We start from the raw sequence: 13469 nt of genomic DNA, 5'->3' as shown, positions 1-13469 counted from the left end.
GGGGGGGGGGGGGGGGTCAACATAGCACACTAAAATGAAAAACATGTGTTTATTGATTTACAAAATGAGTTAGATTATAACACAGTCTGGACTCAACATGGACATCTTTTTTTCACCTTAAAAAGAGAAAACTTCTGTTGTGCCTTTCTGGATTTTGACTACCTGGATTACCATGCCATTGCTACAAAAAACCTTTCCTTACTCCCTTGTTGGAATTAGTTGGAAAGGTTTTATATCTAGACACTGCTTCTATTAAAAGGTCAAGGTGTGGAATGGGCAATGTTAAGATGCAAATAGACTTGACTAAGTCTAGACCTAGACATGTTTAGGTAGGACTAGATCATGAGGATGACACTATTGGAATTTTGCAACCAGTGGAATATGAGAATGTTCCCCCATACATTGAGTATTGTAGACATCAGAGGCACGAAATTGGAGAATGTAAATAAAAAATAAGGGATGAGGAGTATAGATAGAGAAAGGAAAAAAGAAAGAGAAAAGAAAAACAAAAACAAAGACACAACCAAAGCAAAACACCAAGAAGACAGACAGAGCAAAATCAAGGAGACTAGCGAACAGCCACTATATCAAATTAAAAACAATAACAGGCAGACGCAAACAGAACAACAAAAAGAGGAGGAATGGCAAACTCAAAGAAGGAAAAATACAAGGCAACAGGAATATGCAACTCCAAAGACTATGTGGAATCCTACTTCTACAAAAAAGACTTTAAAAGACAACCATCAGGCAGGAATGACTACTAACTCTAAGAAATTATCCTTTACTAATCTGTAATTGCAGGAAGATCACAATATATAGGAAGAGGACAGAGGCAGCAAAGAGCAAAGGGAGGTAGAAGCAACAAAGAAGAAAATAAATGAAAACACTACAGATAAGCAAGGCATGCTAAGGCAAAAGGAAGTCAATAACATACCTCTAGTAAAGATTATGTAATTGGTGGTTTATCTTGAGAAGTTGATGGAGGGATAGATGGGGGATGTCAGTAGAGCCAAAAAAACATGCAGAAGGGGTGACCAAAAGGGGGAATTAGCCTCATGCATTGCATGAGGGGGTACATATTGTCCACAATAGAGACTTTAAGCCTCAAGCACTACTAAAAGCAATCAGCACCAGGTGAAACAAAAGCCACCTCAACAACAGGCTCACAAATAACAGCAAGACAAGGATACTTGCCGCAAGGAGAATCAACATATGGATAAGGATCACACAGAAAATCAGAATTCAGTCTCAAAGACAAAGGAAAAGGACACCTATCAAAATAGAGATAAAAGGAAAATACTCGAAAAGTAAGTATAAACCAAGTAAAAAGACAAGGCATTCTGCCAAAAGAAGGATGAATAAAGAGCAGGAAAATGAGGGTAATAAGGAACAAGAAAGAGGGGAGGAAGAAGAACCCCAAGATAAGAAAGAACAAGAATGCTAACTTAACACTGCTCCTGATATTGATGAATATGAGGTTTTTAATTTTGAGGATGAGGTGGATGGAGAAAATAAATCAATGGTTCATCAAGAAGATGATGATGAGACAAGTGAGGCAATTATTAGAGCCTTTAGTCCTCAGAATGATCAATCTACTGAGCTTGAAATCCATAAAGCTACTAAGACTTAAGGATTATCACCAAGGGGATTAAAACATAATAAATTTCATTTAAAAAAGCAAGACATCACCACTGTCACTGCAGGAAGACCAACCACCTGGATGTTTTCCTCAAGATCATCTCAATTATTAGTACAATTATATGGAATATGAGAGGAATTAACACTCAACGTGCTGTGGAAAGACTAAGGAATCTAAGGAAAATATACCACCTTTCTATGATAACAATTCTTGAACCTCTTTCAGATAGTGTGAATATCCAAAACTTCAAAATTCAATTGGCTATGGAAAATGTTGTTGCCAGTTGCAACGGAAAAAACTGGGTTTTCTGGAATGTGGACATTGAAGGTGTTATCAGAGATGAGGATGAACAGCAAATCACTTGTGATTTCAAGAATAATGAAGTTCAAAATGAGTGCACAATCACCTTCATTTAAGTCAAATGTAAGGATCAACTTAGAAGACCTCTATGGGACAAATTGATTCAACAGGACAATGGTATTGATAATCCATGGTGTACTGTTGGTGATTTTAATGTTATCACAACAAGGGAAGAAAAAATAGGAGGTATGCCATATAACAATGAGAAGAGCTGTGAATTCATATCTTTAATTGAAGCTTGTGGACTTATAGACCTAGGCTTCAGTGGATAGAGATTTACTTGGTGTAATCCGAGAGACATTGCCGAAAGAATCTTCAAAAGGTTGGACAGGGCCTTAGTTAATGATAATTGGGTTGAATCCATGCATCAAACAACCATCACTCACCTACCATCTACAAATAAAGATAACTACCCTCTGCTCATGGGACTGACTGCAAAAGATATGGAATATACCAAGTAGTTGATGTTTTTAAATTGCTGGGTAGATAATCCTAACTTTATGAAGACTGTGGAAGCATGTTGGGAAAAGGAGGTGTAAGGTAATGTAATGTTGAAATTACATCACAAACTCAAAAGGCTGGCCATCACTTTGAGCAAATGGTCGAAGAAAGAATTTGGAGATATTTTTTCACAAGTCAAGGAGTATGAAGAAAAGGTAAGAAAGGCAGAAGAAAACATTATCATGAATCCTTCAGAAGGAAACAGAAGTATCCACCATGAACTCCATGCCCGGTATATTAAGTTCCTAAAGCTTGAGGCTTGAATCATGAAGCAAAAAACACAGCTTCAATGGTTCAGCGATGGTGATACAAACTCCAAATTTTTTCATTCCTTGATTAGAGGAAGAAGAAGAAGGCTCTTTATTCATAGAATCATTAGTGAAGATCGAGAGTGGCTGCAAGGAGATGATACCATTGGACATGCAACATGTGATCATTTCAAGAAAACCTTCACTGGTGAGGATAAAACCATAAAGGAAGATATGTTAGAATATATTCGAATAATGGTAAGTCGGGATAAAAATGAAAAGCTTATTAATATGCCAACTATGGAGGAACTAAAAAAGGTGGTGTTTTGAATGAGTCCCACATCTGCTGCTGGTCCAGATGGTATGAATGACACTTTTTTCCATAAGTGTTTGAACATCATCAAGCTTGACTTTCATGAAGTCATTAGTGCCTTCGTCAGTGGTCAAATGATATCCAAATACTTCTCCCAATCTTGCATTGTTTTGTTACCTAAGGTGAATAACCCTAACAAGCTGTCAAAATATAGACCTATAAGTCTGAGTAACTTCACCTGTAAGGTTATTTCCAATTTGGTTAGTAACAAACTATGTTTTATACTTCCAAGATTGATTTCTGTCAACCAATTAGGATTTGTTAAAGGGAGGAATATTTCTGAGAATATTATTCTAGCACAAGAGATTATACATCAGATTAGGAAACCTATCATAGGAAGTAATGTCATTATCAAATTTGATATGGCAAAAGCCTGTGAATGAGTTTCATGTGCTTATATTTGTCTAATATTAAGGAAGACGGGATTTGATGAAAAGTTCATAGACATGGTGTGGAGGATTATGGCTAATAACTGGTATTCCATTATCATTAATGGTAAGAGATATTGTTTCTTTCACTCTGCAAGAGGGCTCAAGCAAGGAGACCCTTTATCACCTGCCCTATTTATTTTAGGTGAAGAGGTATTGTCAAGAAATCTCAATAACCTCAACAACAATCCTGAATTTCATGGTTTCTATATGGAAAAGAAGGGGCCAATAGTGAAGAACTTATGTTTTGCTGATGATATCATTTTATTAACTTTATGAAGGGCCAAAACACTGAAGCTCATCATGCAAACCTTGAAAGATTATAAATACATCTCTGGTCAGATGGTTAATGGAGAAAAATGCCAATTCATGGTCCATCCTAATTCGTTTGACACCACATGAGATAGAATCAAAAGAATAAAAAGATTCAGACAGAACTAGGGACCTCTAACCTATTTAGCATGCCTAATCTTTGTTGGTAGACCTAGAATTATTTACTTCACTGACTTGGTTAATAAAGTTATTTGAAGGATCACAGGATGGCATACTAAGCAACTGAGTTATGGAGGCAGAGCAATCCTTATTAAACGTCTTATACAATCGCTCCCCATTCACATTCTCTTTGAAACAACATCACCCTCTAAAATTCCTAAAAAGATATCATTGGGCCTCATGGAAAAATATAAATTTTCCATATCATGAAGGAGGCGTTGGTATGAGGAACATTCAATATGTTTCAATGGATTTCCAATACAAACAATGGTGGATCTTTAGGAACAAACACACCTTGTAGGGGGAATTCATAAAAACAAGATACTGCCAAAGATCAAATTCAAATTGCGAAAAAGGGTGCTCAAGAGGCTCAATTGCTTGGAAAAACATATTACAAATAAGGGACAAGATGGAGAAACACATATAATGAAAGAGTAACTCTGGATCCTGCTCCTTTTAGTGGGATAATTGGCTAGGTATTGGCCACCTAGCTCAGTTTTCCGCCAACACTAACAGATTCAATAATAGTACAAAGGCAGAATTTTAGAGTAAATGCAGGTGGAATTGGAGCAAGCTCATTCAACAAGCCCCTAGCATCAAAGTAGCAAGCATTGTTGCTGTAGAGCTGCCCATTTAAATGCATCTGCCAGATCAGGCAATATGGACACTCAATAATAACGGAAGATTCACATGTTCATCATCATGGAATGAAATTAGGGGAAAAAACAAAAAACTCTTTTCTTTGGCATAAGAGCATTCCTTTCAAAACTTCATTCCTTGTTAGGAGAGCTTTGAAAGGAAAACTTCCCACCAATGAAAAACTTACTATTTTTGGAAAAGAATTGTCTAACTCTTTTGTTTGTTCTAACAGGCAAGGTATGGATACAATAGAGCACATCCTTAACAGGGGACAGAAAGCACAAAAATGGGGCACAAAAATTATCTTACAGGCCACTCCTATCATAATATGCTGGAACTTGTGGAAGAGTAGATGTGCAAGCAGATATGGAGGAGGAACCCCTATAATGAGTAGAGTCAAGGAAGCAATTTACATGGATACTTACAGGATAACTGTAACCTTTCCTCAAATCAGTTGGCCTGCAACATGGAAAGTTTTCTTTCAAAAAGGGGAAGCCTGTATTCACGAAACAAAAGTAAGTATGATAGCATATCAAAGATCTCCAGACCAATGGATTAAAATCAATACGGATGGAAGTATAATTGAAACCCAAGGCAAGATTAGAGCAGGGGGTATCATCAAGGATCAACAAGGCAAGATGACAATGCCGTTTGTTGTCCCACTTTGAGTTGGTACAAATAATTAAGCAGAAATAGGGGCTGCAAATTTTGGCCTAACTTGGGGGCTAGAGATGGGCTACAGAAAAATACTACTAGAGATAGATTCTAAACTTCTAGTGGAATGGCTGGCAAATAAGACAAACACCCAATGGAACATAGCATCACAGGTGGAAAAGCTTCAACACCTCATCAACAAAGTACAAGAATTCAAATGTCAACGCATCTACAAGGAAGCCAATTTTGTGGCAGACTCTTTATCAAAATTTAGCCAAAAAATAGCTACTTATGATATCTATTTTGACAGTAAGATGAGTCCAGCAGAAGCAAAGGCACACTACCAACAAGATGAGCAAGGAATGCCATGTTTCAGAAGGAAGAAAACCAAAAAGATCAAGGAACCTCCTTAGACAATAATGTTTATCTTTTAAACTTAGTTGTATTTAAAAATGTATAGCTTCTTTGAATAGATTAGAATAGGTTGTATTTAAATTTGAAAATGTAAAGGGAGAGTCTCCCTTATTTAAGATTCCTCGATACTATGTATTGAAAGGAGTCCTCTCTTCTAGGTTTGTAGTATTTTTGGTTTCATCTTTTTTGTAAGGGGAAGAGTTGACTTACCTTTTGGAAATATGACTCTAAACCACCATTGGTTCGGAGGTTAGGTTTATGTCCCCCTCTTTGTTCTTTCTTTATTATTAATGTTAAGGCCTGGGGGTGTTGCTTAGCCCCTTATCCCCCAAAGTTTAATTCAAATAAAAAAAGCTCAAAATACCAAAACACAAATATTAAGCACTAACCCATAGATTTTAAACATAAAATCCTATATCCCAAAACTTGAAATCCAAAAAAAAACTCTAAACCTTATCCCTAACCCTAATGGTATCCTTAACCCTAACCTTAACCCCTAAACCCTAAACCCTAAACAAATATACAAAAACCCTAACGTTAAATATTAAACCCTATATTACAACTCAAGTCCTTAACCTAAATCATAAAACCTAAAAAACAACATAAACACTAATCCTAACCCTAATTAACCCTGACCCTAACCCTATCATAAACCCTAAACCCCAAGAAAAAAATATGAAAACTCCAACATTAAGAACTAAACCGCTTATATTAAACCTCAAATCAAAATTTCTAAACCTAAAAACATAAAAAAACAACCTAACCCTAATCTAACCCTAAACCATCAATCGGAAACCCTAAGCCCAAAATACAAGAATTCAAACATTAAATACTAAACCATTGATTATTAACCTCAAATGCTAAAAATTGAACAATAAAACCTAAAAAAACCTACACCCTAACCCTAATCCTAACCCTAAACACTAAGCTCTAAGTCCAAAAGAAACCTAAGTCAAAAATACAAAAACCAAAACATTAACCAATAAAGCATTAATTTTAGACCTCAAATCCTAAACCACAAACCCTAAAAAATCCTAAAACCTAACCATAACCTAAATCCTAACTCTAACCTTAACCCTAAACCAATAACCCGAAACCCCAAGCCCAAAAAATCAAAACCCAAAAATTAAACACTAAAACATATATTTTACACAAAAAATCCTAAACCCCAAAACCTAAAACCTGAAAGTACCCTAAACTCTAACCCTATCCCTAAACCTGCCCAAAACCCCAACTCTATCCTTAACCCTAACCCTAACCCTAAACCCTTAACGCTTAACCAGAAGACCAAAATACCAAAACCCTAATACTATATACAAAAACATAAATATTACAACTCAAATCCTTAACCCCAAACCATAAACCTAAAAAACAATATAAGCCCTAAATCTAACCCTAACATTAACCCTAACCCTAACTCTACCATAAACTAAAACCCCAAGCCTAAAATACCAAAACAAAAAACAATAAGCACTAAACTATTGATAATAAATCTCGAATTCCAAACAATAAATAAATAAACCTAAAAAACCAAAAAACATAACCCTAAACCTAAACCATAAATCGAAATCTTAAGACCATAATACAAAAACCCAATCATTAAATTCTAAACCATAGATTTTAAACCTCAAATGTGAAACCCTGAACCATAAAATATAGAAAAACCTACACCCTAACCCTAATCTAACCCTAAACCTAATCCTAAACCCTAAAACCCAAGTCCAAAATACGAAAACAAAAATATTTAACACTAAACTACATATTTTAAACAACAAATCCAAATGCACAAAGCCTAAAACGTAAAAAAAAACCTAAACCCTCAATTTAACCCTAACCCTAACCCTAACCTTAACCCTAAATCCTAAACCCAAAGCCCAAAAAAATCAAAACCCTAACATTAAACGCTAACCAATAGATATTTCAACTCCAATCCTTCAACCCAAACCCTAAAACCTAAAAAACTACCTAAACCCTAATTTAACCCTAATCTTAAACCTAATATAAACCCTAATCCTAACCCTACTATAAACCCTAAACCCCAAGACAAAAATACGGAAACTCAAACATTAAAACTAAACCGTTTATATTAAACCTCAAATCAAAATTTCTAAACTTAAAAACATAAAAAAACAACCTAACCCTAACTCTAACCCTAAACCATCAATCGGAAACCCTAAGCCCAAAATACAAGAATTCAAACAATAAATACTAAACCATTGATTTTTAACCTCAAATGCTAAAAGTTGAACAATAAAACCTAAAAAACCTACACCCTAACCCTAATTCTAATCCTAACCCTATACCCTGTCTAAAATACGAAAACCAAAACATTATACAATAAACCATAGATATTAAACATAAATCCTAACCACAAACCATAAAACCTAATAAAATCCTAAACCCGAACCCAAACCCTAACCCTAGCCTTAACTACAACCCTAACACTAAACCATTAACCCAAAACCCTAAGCTTAAAATACCAAAACCCAAACATTAACTACACCTTATATTTTAAACCAAAAATCTTCAACCCCAAAACCTAAAACCCAATAAAACTCTAAACCCTAAGCCTAACCTTATTCTTAACCCTAACCCTAACCCCTAAACCCTATATCCAAAGCCCAATATACCAAAACTCTAACATTAAACACTAAACCATAGATATTACAACTCAAATCGTTAACCCGAAACCCTAAAACCAAAAAAACAACCTAAAGACAAATCCTAACCTTGGCATTAACCCTAACCCTAACTCTATCATAAAACTAAACCCCAAGCACAAAATATTAAAACCCAAAATATAAATATTAAACCATTGATATTAAATCACAAATCCTAAATCCTAAACCCAAAAAAATTACAAACCAAAAATCTTAACCCTAACCCTAAAGTATAAACCCAAAACAATAAGCTCAAAATACCAAAACACAAACATTAAATACTAAAGCATATAGTTTAAACCACAAATGCTAAATCCTTAACAATAAAACATAAAAAAAATCTACAACCTAACTCTAATCCTAACTCTAACCCTAAACCCTAAGTCCAAAAGAAAGCAACGTAAGAAATTCACAAACCCAAACATTAAACACTGAAGAATAGATTTTAAACCTCAAATCCTAAACCAAAAACCCTAAAATATTCAAAATCCTAAACCATAAACCTAACCATAACTTAAATCCTAACTCTAACCTTAACCCTAAACCATTAACTTGAAACCCCGATCCCAAAATTCCAACCAAAAAAATGCCAAATTAGTTCTCTCTCTAAATTATCTCACTATAACAAACACTCTCTAATGTTACAATTAACAAGCGCATCTAACGGCTAGTTCAGAACGGCTAACATGGCGCCTGAGCCGCCGGCGGTAAATCTCAGACCGTTGGACCATCCCCATAATGGTCTCTTGGAGAAAAGTAACTTACCCTTTGTTGAATACCCTTTTATTTCATTGAACAACTCCGGGAAGTCAAAATCTCAAGGCGTGATGAACAGTGAACTTTCTCGAAGGGAAGAAGAAAGAAACAACAAAAATATTTCCTCAGAATCAATCATGTGTAATCAAGACTACAATCTTGAAGCAAATTATTCTAGTCAGTTTAAGCTACACCATAATAAATATTCAAGAAATACTAATGATCCAATTGAAAGAAACGAAGGTGGGGATTCTGGGAATTTCGCGAATAATGGTCGCGAAGGTAAAAAGCAAAATCGATCATCTTCCTAGCAAAGTCAAGATGAAACAATTATTGGGGTGGATTCACAATGGGAAGATGTTCATCTCACAACAATTTAAATTGAAATGGAACCTAAAATCGTAGGTAACAAGAACGTAGGGGTCAAAATGGTAGTCGAACGAACAATGTTATAGGAGAAAATAATTATAGGAATAATACTGAGCAAGGAAGGACCAACACTAGTACCTCTCTACTTGTACAACTCATGAAGGTTACAAGAAGGATAATTGTGGACAGGTGAACAAGGAGAAGAACATTGATGAGGAAACCCTAAGAGAGGAATCTGTGGAAGCAAGCTTAACCTCTAATCTTCCACACAACAAGGCCTTAGTTCATGAACAAGATACTTTTGAAGTGGAGAGTTCAACAAACTCCTCATTTTCATTCAATCCTAAAGATGCAGATGCTCAAGGACATGGCCATCACCAAACCTTCAAGAAGCAAGCAAGGGAGGCAAATCAAGCAGGTAACTGTACTAACTACAACTCTAATCTCAATTATAGTAATAATGTCAATAATGGCCATGATCATGAAAATTCCATGGGAAAGTCACTGGTAGGAATAGTGTACAAGAGCAGAGGGAGGTATATATCAAAAATGAGTATCAGCATTAAAGTGATTACTATGAGAATGCATTACCAATGTAATCTTGGAGGGTAGAGCTAGTAGTCAAGGTAAGGGGAAAATGGTTGAGAGTGATAAGAAACAATGGGAGCAATACGAGAACATTGAGGCAAGTAACAAGGAACAGAATCACCAGGAATATCAGCAATACAACAATAGGCAAGATCTCTATCATAGAGAATTTCCTATGATTTCTAGCAACTTTGAGAGAAGAAGTACTAATGTTCAAAATGCTAACGGAAACGTTCCTAACCTCAATACAAGCTCTTCCAACAATAATAAGAATGTTCTTTTGCAGAAAGATTGACACATATTCATTCTGCTCAAGCCCCAACTGTTGTGCTGAGAACCACTCCCAAACAAACTACCAAGCAGGGACAGCCTGCTATAATTTTTGATATGTATGATTACATGCATACATTGACTTTGGATTTAAAGTATATATCAATTGGGAATTTAGTACTACCATGCCTAAGGTTGAGCTTATCGGGAAATGTTTTATACAACTAATTCAATTAAGTGAGGTTGGGGAGGGGGTCAACATAGCACACTACAATACAAAACATGTGATTGTTGATTTACAAAAGGAGTTAGGTTATAACACAGTCTGGACTCAGCAAAGGATGACTATTAAAGGGAAATTAATGAGGATACAAGAATAGAACACCATTTTTTACACCTGAGGAGGAAACTCCCATTGTGCCTTTCTTGATTTTGCTACTTGGATTACCATGGCATTGCTGCAAAACACCTTTTCTTACTCCCTTTTTGGATTCAGTTGGCAAGGTTTTCTATCTAGACAATGCCTCTATTAAAAGGTTTAGGGCTTGAATGGGCAAAGTTAAGAAGCAAATAGACTTGACTATGCCTAGACCTAGACATGTTTGGGTAGGACTAGATTCTGAGGATGACACCATTGGAATCTAGCAAATAATAAAATTTGAGAATGTTCTCCCATACTGTGAGTCTCTGGACATCAGGGACATGATATTGATGAATGTAAATCCAAAATAACGGATGAGTAGTATATATAGAGAAAGGAAAAAGAAGGTGACAAGAAAAACAAAAACAAGAATTCCAACAAAGCAAAAGAACAGGAAGATAGACTGAGCAAAGGCAAAGACAATAGAGAACAACAACAACAACAAGGTAAGGACAATAACAGCAGAGGCAAACAGAATAGCAAAAAGAGGCATGGCAAACTCAAAAAAGGAAAAACACAAGACAAGAGGAACATGCAACTTCAACCACTATGTGGAAAGCTACTGGTACAAACCGAACTACAAAAGATATCAAACAAGTGGGTATAACTACTAATTCTCAACAATTATCTTTTACTGATCTGGAATTACAGGAAGATCATAATGCACAAGAAGAGGACAGAGGAAGCAAAGATCAAAGGGTGGTAGAAGCAACAAACAAGAAAATAAAAGAATACACTGCAAGTAAGCAAGGCATGCAAAGGCTAAAGGAATACAATAATAAAAATGCAGAATCCCCATAGAAGGAAACAAATAAGGAAAGTACCATAAGGCAAGTAAATCAAAACGAGGAACAAATTAGAAGCAGAGCAGATCAGCACCGACTGTAGCAGCAAAAGGAAGGGATAAATAACAATGCAGGTATCATAGCTGAGAACCCTATAACTAGTGAATTGAATATCTCTGATAGTAGGTTGGTTGTAGATGTTGGAGTTATGGAAGGGGGGTGTCAGGAGAACACTACTAACATGCAGGAAGGGGTAACCAAAGGGGGGAACCTACCTCATGATAAGCATGAGGAGGAATACACTTAGGAAAACTTTGACTGTATAGACCATATTAGAGAGAAAAAACAACAAAAGGAGAAAACATAAAAAGACAGGAAAAGGAACAACAAAATGACAACAGACCTACAAGCAAGAAGGAAATGCATAAGGGAATACAAAGTAGGGACGCTGAAAATCCCAAAATAGGAACAATAGGGAGAAGGAGTTGGACAACAATACTACTAAAGGTAGTGTAGAAAATACTCCAACTAGCAAAAACAAGCCTAGCAAACAGAAAAGAGATGTTGCTAAGGGAAGACTCAATAAACAACAAGAGATAGATCAGGAAAACAAACAGGAAAGGAGTGTGAATTCACGTAAAGAGGTGGAGGTTGAGGACAATCAGCAGGGTCAGATCAGCAATTTTGATCAGACCAAAATATTAAGACCTACTAATTGATGAATATGAGGTGATCAATTTAGAAGATGAAGTTGATAGAAATGATCAATATGGGCAGGAACCTGATGATAATGAGACTAGAATTGCTTTGATAAGAGCATTTAATCCTCAAAATGATCAAGATTTGGAGGAGGACATTTAAAAGGTGACTCAAACTCAAGGTTTATCTCCTAGAAGATTGAAACATGAGAAATTCCATTTCCAAAATCAAGACATTAAAATTGTCACTACGAGTAGACCAAACACAAGGCTTGTCTCTTCTAGAGTTTCCCAATAATTAGTACAATCATTTGGAAATTGAAGGGAATCAACACTCAAAGAGTCATGGAAAGAATCAAAATGTTCAATAAAATGTATCACATAGCCATTATTGCTATTCTAGAGCCTTTTGTAGATAGTAGTAATATAATGAACTTCAAGAATCAACAAGCCATTGACAATGCAATAGCCAACTGCAATGGTAAAATATGGCTTTTTGGAATGGGGATGTTGACTGTGTGGTTAAAGATCAGGATGAGTAGCAAATTACCTGAGATTTCAGCCACAATGAGCTTCAAAAATAATTCACCATGACTTTTGTCTATGACAAATGTAAAGAGTACCTATGAAGACCTCTATGGGATAAAATGCCCCATCAAGAATATATTTGGTAGAAACCTTGGTGCTCAATGGGGGATTATAACGTTATAACTTCCACAGGGGAAAAATTAGGAGGAATTCCTTACAATATCAGAAAAAGTCTAGATTTTATTGCTTTTATAGAAGCCTATGGTCTGATGGACATTAGTTTTAGTGGCCAAAATACACTTGGTCTAATAATTGAGGAATCAATAAAAAAATCTTGAAAAGGATTGACAGAGGGTTGATAAATGATAACTGGCTAGAGACTATGCCTTAAACTACTATCACCCACCTTTCTTCTAATGGTTCTGACCATTGAACATTGCTATTAGAGATCATTAACAATGAGGGGATCCATACAAAAAAATTCAAATTCCTTAAATATTGGGTGGATAGCGGTAACAACCCTAAAAATTTATATGCTAAGTAATGCTTAATGTGTCTAGAATGCCTACGATTAGACCGGGTTCACACAGATTGATGCGTGTACTAGCAAAACTCTGAACCCTTTCTAGAGCCAAGCTACTAACTT

The 13469-nt window shown here is 35.7% G+C and overlaps 1 protein-coding gene across 1 annotated transcript; it reads left to right on the top strand.

The window, feature by feature from the left end:
• Positions 1–9094: 9094 nt before the first annotated feature.
• LOC114074905 (probable serine/threonine-protein kinase clkA) lies at positions 9095–12889 on the top strand. Its single transcript, XM_027913057.1, has 6 exons — positions 9095–9446; positions 9697–10069; positions 10146–10395; positions 11144–11377; positions 11464–11554; positions 12711–12889. The coding sequence occupies exons 1-6, from the start codon at positions 9095–9097 to the stop codon at positions 12887–12889; spliced, it is 1479 nt and encodes a 492-aa protein (XP_027768858.1).
• Positions 12890–13469: the final 580 nt, after the last annotated feature.

Source organism: Solanum pennellii, chromosome 11 (genome assembly GCF_001406875.1).
Source record: "Solanum pennellii chromosome 11, SPENNV200".
NCBI classification, from domain to species: domain Eukaryota; kingdom Viridiplantae; phylum Streptophyta; class Magnoliopsida; order Solanales; family Solanaceae; genus Solanum; species Solanum pennellii.
The sequence above is the reverse complement of the archived record's forward strand: the minus strand, read 5'-3'. Positions and strand labels throughout refer to the sequence as shown.

Coding starts and splice junctions, on each gene's coding strand:
- LOC114074905 (XM_027913057.1), top strand. CDS start 9,095: ATGGCGCCTGAGCCGCCGGCGGTAAATCTCAGACCGTTGGACCATCCC. Junction 10,070..10,145: donor GTGTACAAGAGCAGAGGGAG/GTATATATCAAA, acceptor CTTGGAGGGTAG/AGCTAGTAGTCAAGGTAAGG. Junction 10,396..11,143: donor CTTCCAACAATAATAAGAAT/GTTCTTTTGCAG, acceptor TAGTATATATAG/AGAAAGGAAAAAGAAGGTGA.